This window comes from Lactuca saligna, chromosome 4 (genome assembly GCF_052625555.1).
Source record: "Lactuca saligna cultivar CGN05327 chromosome 4, ASM5262555v1, whole genome shotgun sequence".
Taxonomy (NCBI): domain Eukaryota; kingdom Viridiplantae; phylum Streptophyta; class Magnoliopsida; order Asterales; family Asteraceae; genus Lactuca; species Lactuca saligna.
In genome coordinates this window covers 104831654-104858534 of record NC_136420.1, presented here as the reverse complement: position 1 = coordinate 104858534, position 26881 = coordinate 104831654, and the positions used below count along the sequence as shown (strand labels likewise).

Genomic DNA, 26881 nt, shown 5'->3' with positions numbered 1-26881 from the left:
TCCAACTGATATCTAGAACAGACGATTATATGATCACTTATCTTAAATGGCGTACCATCATCTTCTCAGTTCTGAGAAACCTTGAAAAGAGCTACGATTGCTGATCGGTTCCTGAAGTCATACTTGCAGTAATAGTTATTAGACTTATCCAAGTGGGAGACTGTTGGATAAGGTGTCTAAGTCCATAACTATTTCTGGTATGTACTTGACCCGACCCGGCATGGTCCATTTGGGTTGCATGGCACCATGCAATTGGATAGACTAAATGAGAGAAATAACACTTGGAGATTATTAATATATTATAAGTTCTAATATATTAATAATATTATTTGATTAGTTTGATCAATAATTAATTTAGAATTAATTAAGTGATCAAAAGAGAACTAATTAAATATATGGGTTGATTATGTAAATCATCCATATCTTGTATAGTGGGCTAAGAGGCTCCATGGATTATCAAGTTGGGTTCTACCCATAGGATGCTCCATGGGAGTTACAAACCCATGGGTCATGGAAATGAAGAGTCATGACACATTAGGGTTTACATGGTGTAACCCTAGATGTGTCAACACTATATAAGGATCTCATTCTCCACCAAAATCGACTACACTAAGGAAACAAGAGGGCTTGGCCAATTTTCAAGAAGTGTGCATTCTCTCATAAGTTTTTCCAAGAGCATTTGGTGTTGTGTGAAGCATTTGAAGCATCACACTTGGGGTGCTAGGCTCATAAGGTTTCAAGGAACACAAGCAACAACAAGGTAAGTTATTCTATCTATCATTCAAGTTAAAATTGTTCCCCATGTATGCTAGATAGGAATATAGCCTTGGAATTCAACTTTGCATGATAATTAGACAAACATAGATCCAAGGTTATTAGGGTTGCATGTACACTTAGGAAGTGTTAGAATGCTCAAAGCCCATCAATATTTCACAGAGAGATTTAAAGGAGATATAAATCAATTGTGTAATTAAATGTAAGTTCTGTTTATGCTTATATGTCTGTATCGGAACATGACATCCCGAGGTTTTATTATTAAATGAAAATACATTCTCTTCGAGAAATGTTTTGATAATTTTTATCATATTTTGTTTTGGGAACAAATCCCGCAACCGTTTTCTTTAAACGGTTACTCTGATTTTATAAAACAAAGCATAAACAAATCGGTCTTTTCTGGCCGTGAAAATGGGGATGTCACATGCTGTTTGATTATTTCTTTGACGGATTGTGCTGAATGATAAAAATGACCATATTACCCTTGAGTTGTACCTTGTGGGGGATAAAATAATTATAAAAATACAAACTATAATATAAAAACAAAATTAAACATACATCATTTAAAATATAAATACAAAGTGTAATACAAAATCCAAATATAAAAAATATATATAAAGTGTCATACATCATAAAAAAGTACATCATTTAACGTGAACCATTTGAAAGTAACTGATTAGCAATCTGGTCACGCAAAGTAGTCATATAGTTAACTGCTTCTGAACCCCATTCTATACCTTGTATGTTTTGGCCCTCACTTTCTCCACCTTCCACATCAGGAGTAACCATAGTGTTTTGTTCAAAGTTCATAAATAAGTCATCTTCAATATCGTATTTCCTTATAAAATTATGGACCGCAACACAAACAATGACTATGTCTCTTTGCACTGGAAAAGGATAAGGAGCCATTTGTTTTAAAATTGGAAATCTTGCCTTCAATACACCAGAAGCACGTTCAATGATATTTCTAAGTTGTGCATGAGCATGATTGAACCTTTCTTCCTTAGTTAAAGCTCTATTTCTTCGAAAATCGGCTAACCAATACCTAGTATTGCGGTAGGGAGCCATAAATCCACGGGTGTTGGTGTATGCAGCATGACAAAGGTAATATTTATCTGTAGATGATTGACAAATTTATCATATAAATAACATAAATAATAAAACGTATAGAAAATTACAAACCTGGTGGAGGGAATGGAAATCCAGAAGTCAGATTAAATGCAACTTCTTTCAAAACTTTAGAATCATGTGCTATGCCCTCCCATCCAGCCCATACAAAGGTGAATATCATATCAAAATCACAAATTCCGATTACATTTTGATAACATTCACCTTTTCCTCTTCCCCTATAGCGAGTTTGTTGATCAACGGGCACAACTGCATGTATAAGTGTACCATCTAGTGCACCTATTACTCCAGGAAATATGTGCATTAGTCGTCTATGTCGTTATGAGGTATTTCTTGTTGGATTAGACGAGGTTGGTACTATAATTTCTCTTGCAAAACACATCATTGCACGTAGGAACTCATGAAAACATTGATGAATTGTTTGTGTGGAGTGATGAAATCTTTCTTTAACCGCTCGAAAACTTTCATTATGTCCTATAATATGTAAAAACATAGCCACCTTCTCTCCAACACTTATCGTCCTATTACATTGCAACCAATTTCTTTCTGTAAAATGATTGCATAATAGTACAAATGCATCTTGTGAAACACGCATCATATCATAACATTGTATAGGACATCCGTGTATCAAATCTTGCGTATACACATGTCCCTTTGCTACCGGTTCGCTAGCGCTTATTCTTTTAATTATTCTTTGCCTTTGCCAGACCAACATCAACCAATACCACGAGAATATCAGGAAATATAAAAAGTCATCTTGTTTATCCATGTCACCTATTAAATTTCAAATACAAATAACATTTACAAAATAATTCAAATAAAATTTCATAACATATAAAAGGTCATCTTGTTTACTAAACACATAACATTCCATAACATATAAATTCAAATAACATAAGTGCACTTAACAAAATAATCCATAACACACAACAACTGTAAACATAAAAATCCATCAAATGACCTATGACATACTAAGCTCAAACAATGAATCATAAAATACTAAAGTCAAACACCTAATCCAAAATTTCTTCCCGCATTTATTACCCACGACTCACAAGTCGACAAGTTAAGTCGCAACCAAATTTTCCTATTACCCGCACTTTCAGCAAATAACATAAGAGTTGTGGTGTATTTCGGATCAAATTCTCCCCACTCCAAGCTTGCCAACTTCATCATACAATCATCCATCTCCTTGTCAAGATTATTTGCTTGCGTGAATGCCTGTGCAACCTTGACAATTTCTCTGCCAACTTCTTTCAACTAATCATCAAGTGTTGTTTCCTTGGGACCATTTCGTTTGCCTCCCTTGTTTTTAGTCCGCCCAGATGATTCTTCACTTGCAGGTGAAGCACTAGTAGGTTGGGGTACTGTTGAGCTTGGGGTATCTGCATGAGGTGCTTGCTCTTCCATCTCTGTATCCTCAAAATCATGTGTAGTAAAGTCTTCATTGGGATGAGGTAGTGTAGAAGATGGACCCCAATTGTGAACACCAGTCGAGGTCGCCCCATCAAATAGTTGGATACAAAGATCAGGGCAAGAAAGGGGTTCATTTCTCAACTTATCTACATACTTGTTCAACTGTTTGAAAATTTAATAAATATTATCAAAGTAGTAAAACAAAATTTAATATATATATATATATATATATATATATATATATATATATATATATATATATATAATATACCTTCGCTTCCGCTTCCCATTCTTCATTAATCATGTTAAAAGAATTCGTTACGGGATTATAAAGATTTCCGATTTTATTTTTAAGTTTTAACCACACCGCATACTTTGCATTCAAATAGTCGTATCGGTTTTTCATTTGTTTTCTGTCGACAACAAAATTATGATCTTTTTTCAATTTCTCCGCGACTACAATCCATGAGCTTGCTTTTAGGCCACTACCCTCCCTTCCATTACTTGTTAATTCGTGTATATAAGCTTCCAAAAAAGTTTTGTCCGCGATTTCTGACTTCCAACTAACTCTAGTTCTTTTATCTGTCATGTCTATTGTAACAAAAAAAAAAACCCTAAATCATCCACATAACACACGTTCACAACATAAATCAAGCATAAATTTGATTTCATCACATTTTTAACAACATATACAACATACAATTTGATTTCATAAGTATATAACAATTTTTTACTTTTGATTTCATACAAACATGTATAACATATTCAACATTTTTTGATTTCAACTATCTAAAATCTAATTTTATGCACACATAAGTTCACGTAACAAAGCACTGATTCTAACAACATAATTATAGCATATTCATATTTAAGAATGTTCAAACATATTTAATTTACAACATATTTCAGATTGTACCAAAGCACTAATGAGCAAGAATGGCTTATAGATAATGCTTTAATTTGGATGAGATGGGACTTTTAATTTATATGTATAAACTCAAATACTTTGTGTGCATGTAATCGGTGTGAGACAAATAAATAAAGGAAATTATGGATCTAATAATGGTTAGAACTTATGGAGCTTATATCTTCTACACATATGAGATATTTAAACGAAATTACTTTCACATGTGTGGTAAAATCATAATCAAGTTCATAAGAACATTCAGATTTCAGAGTTCATAATCTTTCACAATATTGTTTTTCTACAAACCCTTAAAATCGTTAACAATTAATTACAAAATAATTTTTTTGCTCTCATACACATTGCTTACAATTCATCCATAATTGATTAGATAAAAGCAAAAGAAAAAAACAGGAGGGGATGTTGCATGTGAAGGACGTCAACAGTGAAGTTGCATGTGAAGGACTTTCAACCATGAAGTATTTGGGATGAAAAAAAAACAAACCTACTGTCGCCTGTGAAGGATCGTTGGTTGGAGGCTGTCACAGGTGGAGGACGCTGAGGAGGAGCAATGATAAATGTTGTTGTTGTTTCTGCCGATCGGTTTTTTTTTGTATTAGGTGTCCAGGGGAAATCGATGATATATAAACGAAAATATAAGTGTGGGCTTCTTCTCTTTTCCAGTCAACCATAATTTCTCATCTTACCGAGTAAGCCCTTTGGGTCAGCAAGGCTGACCGAATCAGATTAAATGTTATTTTATCAAACAGTCTGACTACTTACCGGGTCAGCAGTTAGCACTTACTGGACCCGGTAAGTTCAAATCAAACAGGCCCTCACTAAGCTTTATGCTTACAGTGTTATGTGTTATGTGTTTTAGGTACCAGTGATGATCGCGGGAAGGCGTCAGCATAACTCGTACACACGCATGGATTTTTATGTACTTGATCTTGGGAAATATTTTTGTGAACCAAAGTATTGATACAATGGGATTTTGTTTTAAATGTGTTTGATAGAATGTGTTTAAAAATGTGAAAATTTGTTTTAAATTTTACGGTGTTACAGTTTGGTACCAGAGCCTTGGTTTGAGGGATTCAGATGCATTTTCGGGCGTATCTGAACTCAAACCGAGGAGTTGAGGAAAAAATTGATAATAAAGTAATTTTTTTTTTATGAAAAGGAGTAAAAAGAGTTTTGAAACAAACAGAGCAGAACCGTATGTACGATCAGCCAGCGCCCGAACGGTGATTTCCTAAAATACCCTTACAATAAGTTGTAAAAGAAATGTTATGCTATATGAATTATATTATGCATGCTAGAGTAAGACTAGGTATTCTTATTAGGACGAGAGTGGCCTGATATATGATGCCTTAGTCTAGGGATTTTGCTATTAGGAATGCTTAAGAGTGTTGAGATAGCAACAAGGAGTTTATGAGAGATTTGCTAGTGAGTAGCACATGATTAGAGAGAATAGCATACTTGGGATTTGGGGCTCTGGGAGGAGGACTTGGTGTGAATGCTGAGTCGGTGTGGTTGGTAGTATTGGGCCCGTACTATCGAAGGCACCGGGTCAATACGCAACCCAAGTAAAAATCCATAGGGCACCAGAGATCAAGTAGGGTTGGGATATCGAGTCTGTGTATATCCGAGTAAATTACTTATATCTTATATTGTATTTCAGAAAGGCATCATGGTAGGGACACATCACATACCAAGGACCAGTGGAGGGGGTGTGAGCGACGAGGAGCTCTGCCAGATGATTCATGATGAGGTGGCTGCTACCATCCGAGATGAGATTCTAGAGATGTTCGGGTCTATTAAGACCACCCTGATAGAGACATTCGATGAGAGATACACTGCTATTTCTGAGGTTGTTGTTGCTGTGGCCACTGCAGCCGTAGCTACGGCTAGACCGCAGGGTGGTGATGCGTTGCTGTTCCGGGAGTTCAGCAACACAAAACCACCGGAGTTTGATGGGACCTAGGATCCGATCGCAGCGATGAGGTGGATTTCAGACATGGAGGGATGTTTCTTTACTTGCTCATATCCTGAGCATTTGAGGGTCCGGTTCGCGCTGAACCAGCTTTGCTTAGGAGCGAAGGACTAGTGGAAGTTTGTGATGGTGCATTTTTTGCCTGCTGAGCTTGCTGTAGTGACTTGGGAGAGGTTCACTGCTATGTTCCGAGATGAGTACGTTCCCCAGGTGGAAAGGGAACGTTTGGCCTAGCTGTTTTTGACCCTCAAGCAGGGTACTGATTCTGTTATGGTGATTACGAGGAAGTTCCAAGAGTGGGCGATGTTCTGCCCAGAGCACGTGTCCTCCGAGCAGGCACGTATGAGCCGCTACCTGAGCATTTTGAGGAGGGATATATGGGAGTTCATGGCAAGCTCAACGTATTGGACATTTTCTGAGCTTCAGGCAAATGCCTGGAAGAGGGAGATAGAGCTGGAGACCCAGGCTAGGGAGGAGGCTGAGTCTTAGGCAAGGGATCGGCGACCGACACAGTTTCAGCCGGCAGCCAAGCGGGCCAAGCTTGCTGATCCGCGATCTGGGAGTCAGAAGGGCCGCACTTGTGGCAAGTGCGGAAAGAGCCACAAGGGGGTATGCAGAGCGGGGTCTTGCTACAAATGTAGCAAGGAGGGGCATATGGCCAGGGATTGCCCCAAGGGGTTTGCAGTATGCTTTCACTGCAACCAGACCGGACACCGCAAGGCAGAGTGTCCACAGTTGCGTGGGACTACCCAGGGAGCACCTCAGGGATCTGCCCCTGCTGTTATTAGAGCTACTGAGAGCCAGCCAATGAAGGCCGAGGTACCGAAGGCGCGAGGGAGAGCCTTCCAGTTGACCGCGGAGGAGGTCCGCGCAGCACCCGATGTCGTGGCTGGTATGTATTCTTTCGTATGTTTACTTTTATGTTGAGATATTGTGCTTATATTATGATATGCGTAGGTACTTTTTCTTGTGAATTTTGTACCTGCCTTGGTGTTATTTGACTCGGGTGCGAGTCGGTATTTTGTATCTTTGGCTTTTAGTCAGCACATCAGTATTAGTCGGGAGGTGATGAGTCGACCTCTGAGAGTTTCCATAGTTGATGAGAGAGTGGTGTATGCCACCAAGGTGATTCGAGGATGTGTACTCGAGATTTTCGGCGTCAAGTTCCTGATTGATCTAGTTCCTATTGCGATGGGAGATGTCTGTGTCATCATGGGCATGGACTGGTTGAGTAAGTTTGGAGCGGTTATCGACTGCGAAAGACAACTAGTGACCATACGAGATCTTAGTGGGGGAGTTCTTACCGTGTACTGCGAGGGTACACGTTCTGGGTCGGCATTTTGTTCAGCCGCTAGAGCGAGACAGAGTCTACAGCAGGGCTGTGAGGGGTTTGTAGCATATGTGATGGATACGAGGGTTGATTCAGAGAGACCAAAGTCAGTTGATGAGGTTTCGATAGTGCATGAGTTCCCAAATGTATTTCCGAAAGAGTTACCGGGTGTACCTCCCGAGAGGCAGGTTGAGTTCAGCATCGATTTGGTTCCGGGAGCTGCACCTATCGCCAAGGCACCTTATCTCCTTGCGCCTCCAGAGATGCAGGAGTTATCCTTGCAGCTTCAGGAGCTGCTGGGGAAGGGATTTATTCGGCCTAGCAGTTCACCATGGGGAACACCTATCCTTTTTGTTAAGAAGAAGGATGGCTCACATCGAATGTGCATTGATTACAGGGAATTGAACAAGTTGACGGTCAAGAACCGTTATCCGTTGCCGAGGATCGATGATTTGTTCGATCAGTTGCAGGGAGCATCTTGGTTCTCCAAGTTCGATTTGAGGCCGGGTTATCATTAGGTGAGGGTGCGAGATGAGGACATCCAGAAGATAGCATTCAGGACTCATTACGGGCATTATGAGTTCATGGTGATGCCTTTCGAGCTCACCAACATACCGGTGGTGTTCATGGACCTCATGAACAGAGTATGTAGACCGATGTTGGATCGCTCGGTGATCGTGTTCATTGATGACATATTGATGTATTCGAGATCCAAGGAACATCATGAGGAACATCTGAGAGAGATCCTCACAGTTTTGAGATCGGAGAGGCTTGATGCCAAATTCTCCAAGTGTGATTTTTGGTTACGAGAGGTCCAATTCCTAGGGCATCTTGTTAACAAGAAAGGGATATTGGTCGATCCGGCCAAGATCGAGGTGGTGATGAGTTGGTAGGTGTCGAGGTTACCTATAGATATCAGGAGTTTCCTAGGATTGGCAGGCTATTATCGGAGATTTAGCAGGGATTTCTCCAAGATCGCCGTGCCACTCACCAAGTTGACTCGGAAGGGCGTTGCTTTCTCACGGGGCCCAGAGCAGCAGGCCTCCTTTGAGACAATTCGTCAGAAGTTATGCGAAGCCCTGATGCTAGCCCTTCCGGAGGGTATGGAGGAGTTCTTGGTATAGTGTGATGCATCGCTATCAGGGCTGGGAGCGGTGCTTATGCAGAGGGGGCACGTGATAGCATATGCATCAAGGCAGCTGAAGCCTCATGAGGCAAGGTATCCCACCCACAATTTAGAGTTGGGGGCAGTGGTGTTCGCCCTCAAGATCTGGCATCACTACCTGTATTGGGTCCAGTGTACCATATACACAGATCATAAGAGCCTAAAGTACTTGATGGATCAGCCCAACCTGAACATACGGCAGAGGAGATGGTTGGATGTGGTAAAAGATTATGATTGTGAGATCCTGTACCACCCGGGTAAGGCTAACATGGTAGCCGATGCCCTGAGCCGTAGGACAGAGAGCGTCCCAATGCAAGACGTTTGTATAAGATTGATAGTGATGACTCAGTGTTGGACACCATTCCAGGGGCCCAGACCGAGGCTGTGAGACCAGAAAACCGAAAGAGGGAGCGAGTTGTCGGGCAGGTATCGGAGTTCGTTACCGATAGCCGGGGACTTATGACATTTCAGGGTCGGATTTGGGTACCGTTTGTGGGTGGGACGCGTACCATTTTGATGGAAGAGGCACATCGATCGAAGTTCTTGATCCATCCCGGGGCCATGAAGATGTATCTGGACCTAAAGAAGGAGTATTGGTGGCCCTGTGTGAAGAGGGATGTTGCATGGTTCGTCGAGAGGTGCCTAACCTGTCGCCGGGTTAAGGCCGAGCACCAGAGACCGCATGGTAAGTTGCAGCCGTTAGAGGTTCCCGAGTGGAAGTGGGAACATATTACTATGGACTTTATCACCAAATTGCAAAGGACTGCGAGGGGCGTCGATGCAATTTGGGTGATTGTAGACCGGTTGACGAAGAGCGCTCACTTCCTTGCTATTAGCGAGAGCTCTTCTGCGGAGAGGCTGGCAGAGTTGTATGTGAGAGAGGTGGTCTCACGGCATGGAGTTCCGATCTCAATTGTCTCGGATCGAGATGTGCGTTTCACTTCCAGGTTCTGGAAGAAATTTCATGAGGAGTTGGGTACGCGGTTGCATTTTAGTATCGCATATCACCCACAGACTGACGGGCAGAGCAAGCGGACAATTCAGACGCTCGAGAACATGCTCCGAGCATGTGTTTTGGATTTTGGTGGGAGTTGGGACACATATTTTCCCTTGGTAGAGTTTTCATACAACAACAGCCATCATTCGAGCATTGGTATGCCACCCTTTGAGCTATTGTATGGGAGGAGGTGTCGGACCCCCATTTGTTGGGGAGAGGTGGGACAACATGTAATGGGTAGTACGGAGATCATGCTTCAGATGACTGAGCAGATACAGCAAGTCAGGCAGAGGTTGTTGACCGTTCAGAGTCGTCAGAAGAGTTATGCGGACAGGCGTCGGTCCGAGCTCGAGTTTCAAGTCGGTGACTTAGTACGCTTGAAGGTCTCTCCTTGGAAAGGAGTGATCCGATTTAGGAAGAGGGGCAAGTTGGGGCCTCGATATATTGGACCTTTCAGGGTTATCGTGAGGGTAGGCAGGGTAGCCTACCATTTGGAGCTACCTGCGGAGTTAGGTCAAATTTACGACACTTTTCACATGTCGCAGTTGAGAAAGTGTATAGCCGACGAGTCGGCAGTGGTACCATTAGAGGATATTCAGGTGGATGTAGGCCTGAACTATGTTTAGAGACCGGTGGCAATTAGGGATCGGAAGGTCAAGGTTATAAGGAACAAGGAAGTGCCTCTGGTGCAGGTGCAGTGGCAGCATGGAAGGGGTCAGAGCTCACTTGGGAGCCGGAATGCAAGATACGTAAGCAACATCAAGAGTTGTTTGCAGAATGAGACTTCAAGGGTGAATTCTGATTCTAGTGGGGGAGAATTGTAACATCCGAAATCCTAGGTATATTATTCTAATATTTTATTTTTGTAATTTATGAAGGAACTCGGCGAGTTGATGCTTAGACTCGCCGAGTAGGGTCGCGGTTGATCATCTGGGTTCGCGTTGGACTCGGTGAGTACATGAGTGGACTCGGTGAGTCCACACTGTTTAATGAAACCCTAATCCTCTGGGGTTGGATCCTATTTAAGGGCACTCTTAGCCTTCCATTGCGGCTACCAGTCCCTTGAGAGCACCCTAAGTGAGATAGATCGTTTGGGAGGAAGGAGAAGCCATATTTGACCTTTCTATCTTTGGTTTAGCAAGAAGAAGGTGATCAAGAGCAAGAGGAGACTGAAGGAGGTGTGATTCTAGTGGTTTCAGAGTCCAGAGACTTCAACTTGAGGTATTCATTCGGACCTTCTTTAGTTTTGGTATTGATTCTTAGAGTTAGGGTTTTCTAACCTCTTTTGAGGATGATTATGTGGAGCAATTGGTCTGTTATCAAGTTTATTCATTGGATCTGGACTCAAAGAGTTCCAGAGACCTTAACCCTTGGAGCTTTATGAGTTATCTTGGGAGTTATGAGCTTAGGATGCCATTTTTAGGGCTAAATCACCAAATGATACCATCTAGATGATATATGAGTGTCAAGGTCTGGACTTTACGTGATTATTATGCTTGGGAAGGACAGATCTATGGATTTGAGGAATAGATTTGACCTCAGGAGGTCAATGGAGTTTGTGCAAGGCTTGTACTCGCTGAGTTGTTCTTGAGACTCGGCGAGTTGAGTCGGGGTAGCCCCGCGATTCTTACCTGGGGACTCGTCGAGTAAAGGGAGGACTCAACGTGTTAAATGGGACTAACGAGTTAAGTGGACACAAGTGGACTCACCGAGTTGCCTAAGTGCACTCGCCGAGTCGGGTCAAAGTTTGACCGTTGACTTTGGTTGACTTTTAGGGTTTGGTCAACAATGAGGGCCTTTGAGCCAAAAGAGGGTTAAAATGGTCTTTACCCCTTCTAAGGATGCTTAGAGAGAGTAGAGTCTAGTTCTGAGAGTTTTATTTATGACAATATTACTTTATGTGTTTAGGCGGAGGTTAGATCGTATTTCTACCGAGTCAGTGATTTACTGGGGCATCTGAAGTGAGTCTTCTCACTATACTTTACTTAGAGTGGTAATTAGAGTTATGTGACAGAGTTATCGTATGCTATTATGTGATGTGTTATACTGCATTGTTCCTATGTGTTTTATATCAGAGTATATTGGAGTTAGAACCGAAAGGTTCACAAAGATAGGACCAGAGGGTCCACAGAGTTAGGGCCCACGGGCCCATAGAGTTATAGCCTCGAGTGGCTAGTAGTGTTATGTATGGTATTATGGGGAACTCACTAAGCTTTATGCTTACAGTGTTATGTGTTATGTGTTTCAGGTACCAGTGATGATCGCGGGAAGGCGCCGGCATGACTCGTACACACGCATGGATTTTTATGTACTTGATCTTGGGAAATATTTTTGTGAACCAAAGTATTGATACAATGGGATTTTGTTTTAAATGTGTTTAAAAATGTGAAAATTTGTTTTAAATTTTATGGTGTTACAGAAAATTTGATAGTTATGGTTAAATCTACACTAAAACATGTGTAGTCTACAACCATATATCACATTGGTCTGTCGATTCACCCTTGTTGCCCACGGCTACAATTAGTTACTTTAAAATAGTGATTATAAGAATTCATTTTTTCAATAACACAAAGTTTTATGTGGTATAGATATGAAGTTTTTCTCAAATTGGAGCAACAATGGTATTCCAAATTTCATATCACGCTAACTGTCACCAACTCGAGAACAACCTTTACCACTTCTGAATGTGGTATTCCGGATATGATGGTCATTTTGCAAATTTCTAAAAAAAACTGATCATTTTTATTAACATACTAATTTATATTGATTACTATAGTTAATTTCCTTTTGTTTTATATCTTTAACTAATTAAATAATGATATTAATTAACTTAGGGAGTCAATGCACACGTACCAACTTAAAAGTTTGATGATTTTTTCTTTGTCCAACTTAATTCCAAAATATATCTATACAATACAATGTTTTAAAATTTGGTTCAAATCGATCGGTTAGATTGGGTATCAAGATGAGAGTGATTCAACGATGACCGATTTTATATCAATTTCTAGACTAGATCTAACTAGATGATTTTCTAAAAAATCGATTTTAACCAGTGTGATGAAACCGGTCTTTTGGCTTATTTAGATGGATTTCACTCAGTTCGTTAAAAAACAATTAATTTCCAAAGAAAATTGAATATTTTCGAAGTGTACACAATTCGAAAGCCGATGCACACCATCACCACATGTAGGAAAATACTTGGTTGAATCAGCTGTCGAACTGGCGATCAAACTAATTTAACTGAAAATCGGTGATCATCCGATTCAAGTAAAAAACCGGTATTTAAAACATTGATGCAATACTTAATTAACATCACTAAATCATCATTACATTTCTTTTTGTTTGTATTGCTATGAATGTAACTCAAAATCTTCTATCTAAACATTTGTTTTAAAAACCAGTTCGAGTCGGTTGGACTGAGAACTAGTGATGAGAATGGTTCTATAACAACCGACTTTATGTCAATTTCTAGATTAGATAAAAACATATAGTTTCTTTATGAACTATGTTGAATTGGTGTGATACAACCGGTAAAAACAGTTTGAACCTGTTTATTGAATTTGTATAGATTGATTTCACTTAGTCCATTAAAAAAAACAACTCATTTTGTAACATCCGGATTTCCAGGTACATTATTTATTCATTATTTTGGAGATTTTGAGAGAGACACGGCGAGTTGATGCTTAGACTCGCCTAGTAGAGTCGCGAATTCCCATCCGGGTTAATGACCGGACTCGACGAGTCGACTAGTGGACTCGGCGTGTAGTGATCGTTTCCGAGGTATAAAATTTATTTAATTCTTCAGTTTATTTTGGGCTATAATTGAATTGTTATTGTGAGTGGACCTTTATTTTGGGCTGAAGTGTAAGCGGCCCATAAGCCGTACGCTGGGCGTACTGCTTAAATGAAGCGTGGGGAGGCTGAGCGTACGCGCAACGTACCTTATGGTACGCCCAGCGTATGTGACCAGGTGGAAAACCCTAATTTTAGGGGTTGAGGCATATTTAAACCCCATTATAACCTCCCATTTGTCCTCCTCACTCATCATTCACTCCAGAGAAATCCTAGTTCATCCCCTTTGCTCTTTGTTTGTGTGTGTTTGATCTTTGAGCTTATTTTTGTGAAGAAGGAGAAGAAGAGAAGTGGAAGAAGAAGAACTTGAGCACCTTTAGCTCATAGATTTGAGATCATTCCTTCATTTGGCATTCAAAAGAGGTATAAAGCTTCCAACTTTCCTCTTGTTAGTTTAGATCTAGGAGTTTTTGGAAGTTTGGACCTTTTAGGTCCAAAGGAAGGACCTTTATCTTGCAACTTCGTTTTTGGAGCTTGGGATTGCTATCCTTGAAGCTCAAGAGTCCCCATAGCAGTAAAGTTTCGATCTTTGTGGCTTATAGGGAACCATGCATGAGATCTAGTTAGTTTTATGGAAGTAGAATGTTATTTGTGTAAGTTTGAGCCTTTATGAGACTTGTAAGCCATCAAGTAAGCAACTTTATGGCTTAAGTCATGGAATAAGCTTAGGATCTGGATTTGTAGCTTTTGGATCGGATTATTAAGAACTTAATGAGATGTTGGCTTAATAGAGCTATACGCTGGGCGTACAAGGAAGTACACACCGCATACAAGCCAGCAGCTGGTACGCTCAGCGTACCTTGGTGTACGCTCCGCGTACGCTGCCAGTTTGGGCTTCGAGTGTTAGGCCTCGGTGTAGGCTGGGTTTCAGGCTTGGGGTCCTTGGGCCTTGATGGCCCATCAAAATTCAGTTTCTAAGGACCAAGGATTTAGTATTGGGCTTGAGTAAGGCCCAATAAAAGGGTTCTAGGCCCAATATAGCAAAGTTGGGCCATAAGTGGGCCTATAGTGGGGCCATAGATGGACTTAGAAGGAATTAAGGATTTGGGCCATGTTTGTGTCCCACACCATAGTAGGGGTAAAATGGTCATTTTACCCATAGAGGAATCCTTATTTTGATTTAGTATTTATTTCCCATGATAGCTGGGAAGCAGCCGGAGCAGCAGTCAGGGATTTCTCATTCAGGAGTTCAACAGTCAGCATCACGAGGTGAGTTTCCTTCTAGTAAGAACGGGTCTAAGGCCATAATGTCGGCCCGTTTAATTAGTAGTAGTTTCCGGACCTCGGTCCGATGCAGTAGTTAGAATGTTTAATGCCTTCATGGCTCAGACAGTGTTTATGTGTTATGTGTTCCAGGCTACGACTCGATGCAGTATGCAATTTATGTGTTCATGCTAGTTGATATGTTTATGCTAAGCTATGTTATGCTCAGATAGTTTCCGGACTTCGGTCCGATGCAGGGGACAAGGTCCCAGTCAGTTTCGGACTTCGGTCCGATGCAGTTAGTCCCGGACTTCGGTCCGATGTAGAGGGCAAGGCCCTGGTTTAGTTCCAGACTTCGGTCCGATGCAGTTTCCAGAATTCGGTCTGATGCAGTGGGTAAGGCCCAGTATGTGTTATATGTTATTGTATGGTATGTGGTAGTTTAGGGGAGCTCACTAAGCTTTGTGCTTACAGTTTCAGTTTTGGTTTCAGGTACTTCCGCAAGTAAAGGGAAGAGCTCGGGTTGATGGCATCGCACACACCACAACTTTAGTTTGTCCTGGGAGTTGTTTTAGCTTTTTCATAGATGTGATTTGATACAGTCTTGATACAGTTTTCTCGTGATACTTTGCTATGGTTCTGAGATATTGACGTATGAGTTTTATTTTATGGTATTGACATGATGTTTTTAGTAATTATTAAACAAAAATTTTTAGGTCGTATTTTAGGACGTTACACGGCGAGTCCGCGTTGTTTAATGAAACCCTAATTTCCGGGGATTGAGACATATTTAAAGGCCCTTATGGCCTTCATTTGCGGCTACCAGTTGATAGAGAAACCCCAGAGTGTGTGAACGTTTTGAGAGAGAGAGAGAGAGGAAGCCATTTTTTGATCCTTGTGTGGGTGTTTGTGCAAGAAGAAGGTGGCCAAGGCAAGAGGAAATTGAAGAGGGTGCTAATCTGTGGATTTTAGAGCTTCGGGACTTTATCTTGATGTAAATGTTCGATCCTCATTCAATGTTGGTGCAAGTTTTGAGAGTTAGGGTTGTTTGATAAGGTGTCTAAGTCCATAACTATTTCTGGTAAATACTTGACCCGACCCGGCATGGTCCATTTGGGTTGCATGGCATCATGCAATTGAATAAACTAAATGAGAGAAATAACACTTATGGTTATTAATATATTATAAGTTCTAATATATTAATAATATTATTTAATTAGTTTTGATCAAGAATTAATTTAGAATTAATTAAGTGATCAAAGGATAACTAATTAGATATATGGGTAGATTAAGTAAATCTTCCATATCTTATATAGTGGGCTAAGAGGCTCCATGGATTGTCAAGTTGGGTTCAACCCATAGGATGCTTCATGGAGTTAACCCATGGATCAAGAAATGAAGAGTCATGGAACATTAGGGTTTACCTAATGCAAAACACTATATAAGCAATGTAACTCTCCCCAAAATCAGCTACACTAAGAAATAAGAGGGCTTGGCCGATTTTGCAAGTGTTAGAGTATTCTCTCAAGTTTATTCTTTGCATTTGGTGTTTTGTGAAGCATTTAAGGCATCACACTTGAGGTTCTAGGCTTACAAGGTTTCAAGGAACACTTTCAACATCAAGGTATGTAGTTCTATCTTTTATACAAAGAAAATCGTACCCCATGTATGCTAGATAGGCTCATAACCTTGGAAATTTTTTTTGCATGATTATTAGACAAACATAGATCCAAGGTTATTAGGGTAGCATGTACACTTAGGAAGTGTTAGAATGCTCAAAACCCATCAGCGGTATCATAGCCTAGGCTTGTTTGTTGATTTTGTGCAAACTGCTTGAAAAAAATCGATTTTCTGTTTCCTGCTCGTATGAACTCGCCGAGTCCATGGGGGGACTCGACAAGTCCATGAACAGATGCAAGCTACTCGTCGAGTCTGATTCTTGCACTCGGCGAGTAGAGGCTGTTGTGTTCAGAATTTCGATTTTAGTTGCTGCAAATGGACGAGAAACATTACCCTAAATTGTTTTGGTACTTGAAAACATGTTTTAGATGGTGTAATGTTTATGCTAATCCATTTACAATGACAATTATCAAAATTACAAATTTTAAGTGTAATTTTTTGATTCTTGAAAGTGTTCATATTCATGTTCTTGATCTTATGATGTTTAGATGATCATAGGAATTATTTGTAACCTATGTAGTAGATTAATTCATGATCATAATGTGTTTTAATGGAGTCCATAACTTGTCCTCAAGTTATGGAAAACCAAAAGTCACTTTGTTAAAAGCCATTAAAATAACACATGAGTTATAAAAATGAAGAGTCTTCATTTTTAATACTCTATTAACTCATATGTTACAAGAAATGAAAAGTTTTGAAAGTTTACAAAACTTGCCCTCAAGTTTTGGAACAAGTAAAAGTCTTGATTAAAACTTTAGTTCCAACCCTTAGAATTTTAAAAGTTAAAATTCAACACTTATACTTATAATATTATAAGTTAACTATATATATATATATATATATATATATATATATATATATATATATATATATATATATATATATATATATATATATATATATATATAAGATCAAAGTCGTCTTACCGCTAGTACGCCTCATTCACGAAGCCAGTCTATAAAGTGGGTATAAGGTTGTTGCCTTTAAAATGGCAACTTAATGGGTGTACACTCTTACCCACCGCTTGCTTGACTGGTGGAGGGTCGTTAGCCGAACGGGTAGGACAAGGACTTATAAATTCTAATTAAAACTATAATGATAATTATAAAGTAACTAAATGTTTTATTAAATTCCCAATCTTAGTTACTTTAGGAAAAATGTGAATAAGGTGCTAATCCATGAAATTACACTTTACACTTTGTCTAAGTCGTTAGTGGAGCGTGTGTGGTTAACCGGCACACTAACTTGAACTTAACAAGGTAGGTAAAGGGTGACTTAATGTTTATCATAGTATCGATGGAGTGTGTGTGGTTAACCGGCACATCGATTGAGTGGTAATACATTAAGGGTACTGTAACGCCCGTGTTTCTGGGCTTGCCATTTTTAGCAATGTAATAGTCTAGGTTAACCTTTGTAACTAAATTTGAAATAATAAAAATGTATTATTTGTGAATTATGTGAATTATGTGATTTATGTGTTTATTTTCTTGATTTTTATAATTTAATGAATTAAGAATGAAATAAGCGTCAAAATTAAAGTGTGAGATACGCCCGATATCTTTGCATAAAGTTGTAGTGGTCGAAACAAGGATTTCGGAGATATAAGGAATGCCAAAATCCGAGTTATAACGAAGAAGTTATGACCTGTCGAAGTTTCGAGACAGAACCGGCACGACGCCGAGTGACGTAAAATATGAATTTAAGATAGAACGATATTTAGCCTTAGCGATCTAAACGAAAGTCGTAGATTTCGTTAAACCGAGAGCGTGCATAAAAGGAACGCCCAAATCCGACTTCGTATGAGGAAGTTATGATTTTCTGAAGTTTCGACGTGGCAGTATGCAGCTCGAATACTCGATTTGAGATCGAGCGGTTTTTAACCGAAACAATCTAAATGAGAATCTAAGATCTCATTGTTAGTAGCGAAACGATGAAAAGTTAGGCGAGAACGGACATCAGACGAAGAAGTTATGAATTTATAACGAAGTTTTTCTGTCCCGGCCTTCTAAAAATAAATAATAAAAATAAAAGTGAAAATTAGCCGACGGAGTCTAAATAAAAGTTGTAGAGTACGGTCTGACCTTCGCGTGGATATAAAGAACGTCGAAAACGGAGCTCGTATGCGAAAGTTACGCAATTTAGAAGTTTGACAAGTCAATTACGCCCCGCGTAATTTGAGTACGCCCCGCGTACTCAGTCGGTTGCAACTTGTCTGACCAATACTCGAGTGCCACCAGTCGACGCACGCAGTGACGTCAAAGTACGCCCCGCGTAACCCGAGTATGCCCCGCGTACTGAGTACGCCCCGCGTAATTTGAGTACGCCCCGCGTAATCCCAGACCCAGCAGCCTATAAATAGAACTCGAATTCAGCCATTTTCTCTTGTTCAAACTCTTCTTTCTCTCTAAGTTTTGCCTCGTTTTGCGTGCCGTTTATACCCCGAAGCCCCAGTAATATTCTCGAGCCCCGAAGCAAGATCCGAAGCCCCGAGAATCCCGAAGAGCGTTATTCCCGAGCCGAAACGCTGCCCGCGAGGAGCCCGGTTTTGTGAAGATCTTCCAGATCTACGGAGAAACACCTCTTCTGCAAGCCGTAGTGCTGCCCGATCATCTTCTGATCATGTGAGTGTGTAGTTACTTTCATTCCAACACAATATTATGAAGTATTTTATATAAAATACGTGCTATGTGTATATATTTGGTTGTTATATATGTGAATGTATACTCACTCTCTTCTATATTATAGATCTGATTATTTCTCTATGAAATACGTGTTATGTGTGTGTGCCTCATCTGTTATGTGAAAAATGTTTTGATTGAGCATGCTATACAGGTTTTGAAACTACGTATAAAAATGTATATTTTATCTACTAATATGTTGGGTAGAATATGGGTAGATAGTTGGTGTGTAATAAACAGATGAGAGGCCTCGATGTTGTTTTGATCCAGTCATCTAGCGGAATTTAGATGACGACCACGGACTTTTCTAGATAGTCCAGTGGAACGCTAGCAGGCTCATAACCTGTAGGTGTTAATGAACTTGGGTGTTCATTCGCTGTATTCCATCCCCCCCATGGTTGCCTTATTTGACTTATATTGCTGAGGAACCCCCGAAGCATGTGTAGTCGCCCCGATGAAATATTCTTAGACTAGGTCCCTTGTGTTAGTTATTTTAGGGACATAAAGTGAGAATAACGGGAATGGGTAACTGGGTTATTGTTGGTTGATAATAATTAATTTAATTATTTATTGTGGGTTGAAAACCCTATATGCTCACCAGGCTCCCAAGCCTGACCCACTCAGTTGATTTATTTTACAGGAAGTGGCGCAAGAGCTTAAGATGGGCGAACATCAAGTTGTTTTGTTTACAAGTCTGTATATGTATATATTTGTTGAAAGACTTATAATGCTATCGTTTATGCTTTATGATCTGTATCGGAACATGACATCCCGACTTTTGATTATGAAATGAAATTATATTTCTTTATGAAATGTTTTGATAAATATCTATTTTATCATGTTTTGTTTTTGGGAACAAATTCCGCATCTCTTTTAAAATTAAAAGGATTTACTCTGAAAATTATTTTAAAAAGCATAAATGAAATCGGTCTTTTCGGGCCGAGATTTTGGGGATGTCACAGGTACCAAGTAATTTGGATGGTTACTTCACACCTCGTTTTGTGATCCTCGGCATCCCAATCACAAAACTTGGAGGGAACACTCGAGATTAAAACATGCTTTTGAAAAGTTCACTGAATCTCAAAAGAATCTAGGAGTTTCTAAGAACCAAATTAAATATTTTAATATTTCGGCTTTGGTGGAAATTGGTGAATCGTCATTCACCTACCTTTCAAATATGTTATTACTTATATTACGGCATATCTCTTCTAAGTATAATATATTATGATTGGGTCCTAGCCTTAATACTACATTTGGGTGTTTTATTAAGGACTATCTCTATTTCTAAACTAAACTTTTCTTCTTTTCAGATGTCTGCAAACACTGTTGCTTCTGGCTCTAATCCTAATGGGTCCTTTTCTCTAATGAACTTGTGTGGGAAAGTCACTTTTGGTGGATCCAACTTTAATGAATGGATCAGAAACATCCGAATGATTACCCGCTACGAGGACAAAGAATATATCCTCGATAAGGAGCTTAAGGAGATTGATGAGACAGTTGCTATTCCTCAAGAGATCGCTGACTTTAGGGCACATGAAAGGGATGCCACCAAGGTGGCATGCATCATGATGGCCACTATGACAGTCGACCTCCAAAAGTCCTACGAGGACTTCTACCCTTTTGAAATGCACCAAGATTTGATGGAAAGATACCATCAAAGTGCAAGACAATAGAGGTATGAAATCATCTCCTCCATGATAACAACCCGAATGAAGGATGGTGAACCCATCACGGGCCACATGTAGAAAATGCAAAGATTTGTGGACCGCTTGCTGAAGCTTAATGTGAACTTCCCTGAGGAGTTAGCAATAGATATCATTTTGCACTCCTTACCTTCATGTTATGATCAATTCCGCATGACATACCACATGAAAAGGAAGAGGTCACTCTCAACAAACTTCATGGACTCTTAAAGACCACGGAAAGTGGTCTTAAGGGTAAGGCGGTTGTTACTACTCCTACTCCTATCAACTCCGCCCCTGTCTTGGCAATCGGGAAAGGACGAGGGAAGAAGAGAAAGAGTTCTTCGAAGGGTACCAAGGCTAGGACCCTTGATGGCTCTTCTTCAAGTGGAACCAAGAAAGGTTTCATCACTCCTTCTTCTGACCCAAAAGAGGCTGAATGCTTCTATTGCCATGAAAAGGCACATTAGAAGCAGAACTGCCCAAAGTACCAGCAAGATGTGAAGGATGGGAAAGTCAAACCCAACCATGCAGGTATTTACACTATCTTATCTAATAACTCACCCCATTCTAACTCTTGGGTCCTTGATACTGGTTGTGGTATTCATATCTGTTCTGATCTGCAGGGACTAAGAAGAAGTGAGAATGTGGAGCAAGGAAGAATAAACTTGATCATGGGAAATAGGAAAGCTTCACCTGTCACTAAGATTGGAGTTTATACTTTATCACTAAGTAGTGGGTTTAGTTTAGATTTGAATAAATGTTGTTATTCGCCAGAAATGGCAAGAAATATTATTTCCTTTCATACATTGTATAAACAAGGTTTTACCTTTTCATTTGATAATGAAGTTGGTTCGATTAATGCTTTCTTTAATAATATTCTTTATTTTAAAGCATTACCTTGTGATGGTGTGTATGAAACTGTATCTGTGGTTGATAACTTAGGAAATAATGTTTTGTGTATTGATTCTCTTAATAATAATAACTTGGCTAAAGCATCATTATGGCATTGTCATCTTCGACATATAAGCAAGAAATGCATAGGCCAACTCCAAAAGGATGGAGTCTTGGAGTCATTTGACCTAAAGTTAGATGATAGTTGCGAATCATGCTTACTTGGAAAAATAACAAAGTCACCCTTCACAGGTTCTTGTGAGAGGGGTGAAGGTTTGTTGGACCTTGTACACACGAATGTGTGTGGACCATTCAAACATGCCACAAGGGATGCTAATCATTATTATTTGAATTTTACTGATGATTACAGTAGATATGGATATGTCTACTTAATCAAGCATAAGTCAGAGACTTTCGAGAGGTTTAAGGAATTTAAACAGGAAGTCAAGAATTAATTGGGTAGGAACATTAAGATGCTTCGATCCGATCGAGGTGGTGAGTATCTTAGTTCAGAGTTCCTCGACTATCTTAGGGAATGTGGGATTGTCTCACAATTGACACCTCCCAAGACACAGCGGTTGAATGGTGTGGCTGAGAAGCGTAATCGAACCTTGTTGGATATGGTTCGTTCCATGATGAGTCGAGCTTCGCTACCAATCTCATTTTGGGGGTATGCATTAGAGACTGTCGCACATATTCTTAATCTAGTCCCTACAAAGAAAGTTGTCAAAACTCCTTATGAGATGTGGACTGGTAAAGTACCCAAACTAGACCACATCAAGATTTGGGGTTTGCGAGGCTTTGTGAGGCGCGGGTCTCATGATAAGCTAGAACCCCGAAGCGAGAGGTGTATTTTCCTCGGCTACCCACAAAGATCCTTTGGTTACGTCTTCTACAGACCTAGTGATAATGTGGTCTTTATAGCAAGAAGAGGAGTCTTGAGAGAGAGAGAGAGAGAGAGAGAGAGAGAGAGAGAGAGAGAGTTTAAAAGCCAAGGAGACAGTGGGAGGCAAATTGACCTTGAAGAACTTCAAGAGTCAAGTGGTGAAGGAACTTCAAACCCTAGCCCTCAACTTGAGGAGGAAACTCCTGTTGAGAAAATTGATGAGTTTGTACCTCTGAGGCGTTCCATGAGAGTTAGGAATGCACCTGAGCATTACTATGGTTTCCATATTACTACGGAAGGTGAGACACTTATTAGTGATGAGACACTAGTAGGTCTGGATGAACCTAACAGCTACGCAGAAGCCATGGCAGGCCCTGAGTCTGCTAAATGGAAAGAGACTATAGATAGCGAGATACAATCCATGTATGAAAATCAAGTTTGGAACTTGGTTGAGAATGTACCTGGTTATAAGACTGTAGGGTGCAAATGGATCTTCAAGAAGAAGACCGACATGGATGGTAATGTACACACTTATAAGGCTCGACTGGTTGCAAAGGGCTTCTCTCAAACTCCTAGAGTGGATTATGATGAGACTTTTCTCCAGTAGCCAAGATTAAGTCTATTAGGGTTATGTTAGCCATAACTGCATTTCATGACTATGAAATATGGAAAATGAATGTCAAAACCGCTTTCCTTAATGGAAATTTGACTGAAGATGTTTACATGAGTCAGCCAGAAGGTTTTGTCAGTAACGAGTACCCTAATAGAGTGTGTAAGCTTGAGAAATCCATTTATGGATTAAAGCAAGCACCTCGCAGATAGAATCTTTGCTTTGATGAGAAAGTCAAGGAATTTGGCTTTTCTAGGAGTGAAGATGAATCTTTTGTGTATGTCAAGGCTAGTGGGAGTATAGTTAGCTTTTTGGTGTTGTATGTGGATGACATACTACTCATAGGAAATGACATCCCAACTCTGCAGTAAGTTAAGTCCTGGCTTGGGAAGTGTTTCCATATGAAGGATCTAGGGGAAGCTGCCTATATTCTAGGGATAAGGATTTTGAGAAACCGGAGTAAAAGACTAATTGGACTTAGTCAAAGTACCTACTTAGACAAGGTGCTGAAGAGATTTAGCATGTAGAACTCCAAGAAAGGAGAGTTACCTATCCAGAGTAATGCTAGATTGAGTAAAGCTCATAGCCCAAGGACTGAAGCTGAGATAGCATAAATGAGTCAAGTACCTTATGATTCGGCTGTAGGATCGATCATGTATGCTATGACGTGTACTCGACCTGATGTAGACTTTGCCTTGAGCATGGTTAGCAGGTATCAGGGGAACCTTAGCAAAGCACACTGGACTGCGGTAAAAAATATCCTCAAGTACCTACGGAGGACTAAGGATTGGGTCCTTACCCTCGGTGGGAGTGATGACTTGAGAGTTGTAGGGTATTGTGATGCTGGTTTCTAGACTGATAGGGATAATTTCCGCTCTCATTCGGGCTGGGTTTTCACCCTAAACGGAGGAGCAATCACTTGGAAGAGTTCCAAGCAGGAGACAGTGGCTGATTCCACTTGTGAATCAAAGTATATAGCAGCAAGTGAGGCAGCAAAGGAGGCTATATGGCTGAAGAACTTCATAGGAGACCTTGGAGTAGTACCAGCTATAAAGGAGCCCATGTAAATTTTCTGTGATAGTGAAAGTGTTGTTGCCTTAGCCAAGGAACCAAGGGATCACGGGAGATCCAAACACATTGACATAAAATATCATTTTATCAGACATCGCATAGAAGAAGGAATCCTCATGGCAAAGAGGGTATCATCGGATGAGAACCCAACAGATCCCCTCACGAAGGGACTGAGAAGGGTTAAGCTTCTCCAACATGCTCGGAGCATAGGGCTGAAGGATGATATAAGTTTTAGTAGTTAGATAAATTATGAAATTTGTAAAGTGTAATTGACATTTGATGATGAATAAAAGTTGTGTTTATTTATGAGTAAAGTGTTACTATCTTTTGTCAATCATTTACTATAATTTCTTTTGCACGTTTTCACTTCCAGAATAGTATGTTGTGGTTTCACATATTATTCAAACTTTCCACAGTCAGTCATTTGTTGGAAGTAGATATGAAGTAAGACTGTCATGAAGTTGGTTGTAGATGTCAGGATATAAGACAACACTTCATGAGTACTCATAGGTTCTGAGTATTGGAATCAACCCACGCTCACTGGAATCACTTCATGGAATTTTATCTCGAGTGATCGTCAGACGGTAATATCATATAAGTCTTCAAACCTAGAGATATGATTTGTTTCCTATGAATTGATTATTGATTGTATGAAAAATGCATTGGTAACTCGATGTTATAAAATGTGCTTTTGAGTATAATTCAACTAGTAGTTGAACTAACATATGAGTTGAAGTTTATCTGTTCCTTCTTGGATTAGAAGCTGATATATGGGCCCCTCGATGATTTTGTTTTGACCTTTGTACCGGGCCCGGTCATAACTAAGTTGATGTGTTCAATTAAGTTCTTTGTCAAACAAATCGGGAATCGGGAAACAAACTGTTGGATAATAAGTAAGACATTGTTCCATGTAATTATCCAGCTGATATCTTGAACAGAGGATTATATGATAACTTATCTTAAATGGCAAATCAATATATTCTCAGTTCTGAGAGACCTTGAAAGAGTTACGATTGTCGATCGGTTCCTGAAGTATTGCAGTGATAGTTATTAGACTTATCCAAGTGGGAGACTGTTGGATAAGGTGTCTAAGTCCATAACTATTTCTGGTAAATACTTGACCCGACCCGGCATGGTCCATTTGGGTTTCATGGCATCATGCAATTGAATAAACTAAATGAGAGAAATAACACTTATGGTTATTAATATATTGTAAGTTCTAATATATTAATAATATTATTTAATTAGTTTTGATCAAGAATTAATTTAGAATTAATTAAGTGATCAAAAGATAACTAATTAGATATATGGGTAGATTAAGTAAATCTTCCATATCTTATATAGTGGGCTAAGAGGCTCCATGGATTTTCAAGTTGGGTTCCACCCATAGGATGCTCCATGGAGTTAACCCATGGATCAAGAAATAAAGAGTCATGGAACATTAGGGTTTACCTAATGCAACACACTATATAAGCAATGTAACTCTCCCCAAAATCGGCTGCACTAAGAAATAAGAGGGCTTGGCCGATTTTGCAAGTGTTAGAGTATTCTCTCAAGTTTATTCTTTGCATTTGGTGTTGTGTGAAGCATTTGAGGCATTACACTTGAGGTGCTAGGCTCACAAGGTTTCAAGGAACACTTTCAACATCAAGGTATGTAGTTCTATCTTTTATACAAAGAAAATCGTACCCCATGTATGCTAGATAAGTTCATTACCTTGGAAAAAAACTTTGCATGATTATTAGACAAACATAGATCTAGGGTTATTAAGGTTGCATGTACACTTAGGAAGTGTTAGAATGCTCAAAACCCATCAAGGGTTTCTAGCCCCTTTTTAGAGTATGATTTGTGAAGCCAATGGTCCCTTTTTGTGTTGAGGCTTTGAATCTGGATCCAAAGAGGTCTAGATACCTTAAATCCTTGATCTTTATTGAGTGTCTTTGAGAGATATGAGTTTTAGATGGCATGTTGAGGCCATTTCATCAAATAGAGTCATACGGTCTTTGCATGGGCATCAAGATCCAAACTTTACGTGTTTATTATGATCACGGAAGACAGATCTATGGGTTAGAGGAATGGATTTGACCTCAGGAGGTCATTTCTGAATAAGCACGGAATGAAATCGCCGAGTCCCAAGAACAGACTCGGTGAGTAGGGTTAGGGTTTCCCGTAAGTCACTCAGTGAGTAACTTGTCGAGTTGGGGAAATGACTCGGTGAGTCAGAAAGGGGTAGAGGATTACAGGTGGAACTCGCCGAGTTCATAATTGAACTCAACGAGTTGAGTCAGGGTGGCCCCGCGATTCGTGCCAGGTGTAACCCGTCAAGCAGGGGAAAGGGTCGACGTGTCTTTAGAGGCTAGAGAGATAGTGGACACGTGTAGACTCGCCGAGTCGCCCAAGTGCACTCGACGAGGCAGGTCAAAGTTTGACCGTTGACTTTGTTGACTTTTAGGGATTGGTCAACAATGGGGTCTTTGAGTCAAGAGAGGGGTAAAATGGTCTTTTACCCTTCTGAGGGGGCTAAGAGAGGGTTGGGTTTAGTCTCGAGAGTTATATTTATGAGCGTATTTACTTTATGTGGTTAGGCGGAGGCTAGACTATACTGCTACCGAATCAGG

The 26881-nt window shown here is 40.0% G+C and overlaps 2 protein-coding genes across 2 annotated transcripts; both read right to left on the bottom strand.

The window, feature by feature from the left end:
• Positions 1-1422: 1422 nt before the first annotated feature.
• Positions 1423-2206, bottom strand: LOC145040006 (uncharacterized). The gene is made up of 2 exons (XM_078988000.1): positions 1957-2206; positions 1423-1889 (listed from the first exon to the last, which is right to left on the bottom strand). Exons 1-2 carry the CDS (start codon positions 2204-2206, stop codon positions 1423-1425), a joined length of 717 nt encoding a protein of 238 aa, XP_078844126.1.
• Positions 2207-3162: 956 nt separating this feature from the next.
• On the bottom strand, positions 3163-3907 carry LOC145040004 (uncharacterized). The gene is made up of 2 exons (XM_078987996.1): positions 3590-3907; positions 3163-3480 (listed from the first exon to the last, which is right to left on the bottom strand). The coding sequence occupies exons 1-2, from the start codon at positions 3905-3907 to the stop codon at positions 3163-3165; spliced, it is 636 nt and encodes a 211-aa protein (XP_078844122.1).
• Between the last annotated feature and the right edge of the window lie 22974 nt (positions 3908-26881).